This window comes from Cariama cristata, unplaced genomic scaffold (genome assembly GCF_000690535.1).
Source record: "Cariama cristata isolate BGI_N322 unplaced genomic scaffold, ASM69053v1 scaffold5749, whole genome shotgun sequence".
Taxonomy (NCBI): domain Eukaryota; kingdom Metazoa; phylum Chordata; class Aves; order Cariamiformes; family Cariamidae; genus Cariama; species Cariama cristata.
Window position 1 is genome coordinate 1 of NW_009633912.1, and position 1,130 is coordinate 1,130.

Here is a 1,130-nt window from a genome sequence, read left to right on the forward strand (position 1 = left end):
CGCTCAAAGATGTCGTTGACGAAGGAGTTCATGATGCTCATGGCCTTAGAGGAGATGCCGGTGTCCGGGTGCACCTGCCAGATGGTAATTGAGCACCATCTCACACACCATCACCCTGGAAGGAGCTGGGGGGGCCCTTCCCACCCCAGACAGGGCACCCTAACCCCAGAGGGACCCACAGCTGCCACCCTGTGTGCCACTTGCATGAGACCAAAGAGACACCCCCATGACAGTACAGTGGCTTTGGGATCATACTGGCAGGAGTCTCCACACAATCCTCTGTGGAAAACAAGCCTGTAAGGGGTGGAAAAGCCCACATGCTCCAAGTCCTGCCTACAGGCTCATGCAGACAAGCAAGGCCTAGGCAACTCACGGCCACCTCTCAAAATTCTTTTTCTGATCTCCCCAACAGAAGTGACCAGAAAGATTGTTCTTACCCTGTTGACCTCCTGTCAATAATTTCTTTCAGCAGAGCCATGCACTAGAGCTCATTCTCTCTAGGAAACCCTTTCTGATCTAGATCCATCTCTTACCTCCTACATCAAGAAACCCCCACCTCCCTTTTGAGACTCAGCTAGGGCTCTCCTGTACCCACTCACTCATTTTTTCAACTCACTAAAAACCTCTTTATAAGGTTAACATGCAGTGGGCAGAAGTAACTTTACACATGAAGGAAGCACTTTCTAGCAGAAACAAAACATTTACTCACCTGCTTCAGTACTTTGTAGATATAGACTGAATAGGTTTCCCTTCTCTTAGGTTTCCTCTTAGGCTTCCTGTCCCCAGAGGCAGGAGCAGGAGCACGACCACGCTTCCTCCCAGCCTCCGCACTCATCTCAGCCCCCAACAGAGCAGCAGCAGGTGCTGTGGGGCTGGTTATATAGCAAAGGCAGCAGGACACCACCTGCCTCGGGTGCGGCTCCCAAGGAGTGGGATGAATACACACCTGTGACTGATGATTCCACTTTGCACTAAGTGAAGGGCAGCTGGCCCCGGGCTTTGCCGAGAGGGAAGGAGGGGATAGGTGCTGCAGGAACTGAGCGGCAGGAGCGATGCAGTGCCAGGCCCACCATGCACACACAACGTCCCCGACACCGGCCAGGCCCAGGCACCTTGCTCAGACCCCCGCC

The 1,130-nt window shown here is 53.6% G+C and overlaps 1 protein-coding gene across 1 annotated transcript; it reads right to left on the bottom strand.

Moving 5' to 3' along the window:
- Positions 1–5: 5 nt before the first annotated feature.
- LOC104166856 (histone H2B, gonadal-like) lies at positions 6–835 on the bottom strand (the record flags this gene model as incomplete). The annotated part of the gene is made up of 2 exons (XM_009706947.1): positions 710–835; positions 6–74 (listed from the first exon to the last, which is right to left on the bottom strand). Coding segments are annotated over exons 1-2 (195 nt in total), but the record flags the coding sequence as incomplete, so codon positions are not given.
- Positions 836–1,130: the final 295 nt, after the last annotated feature.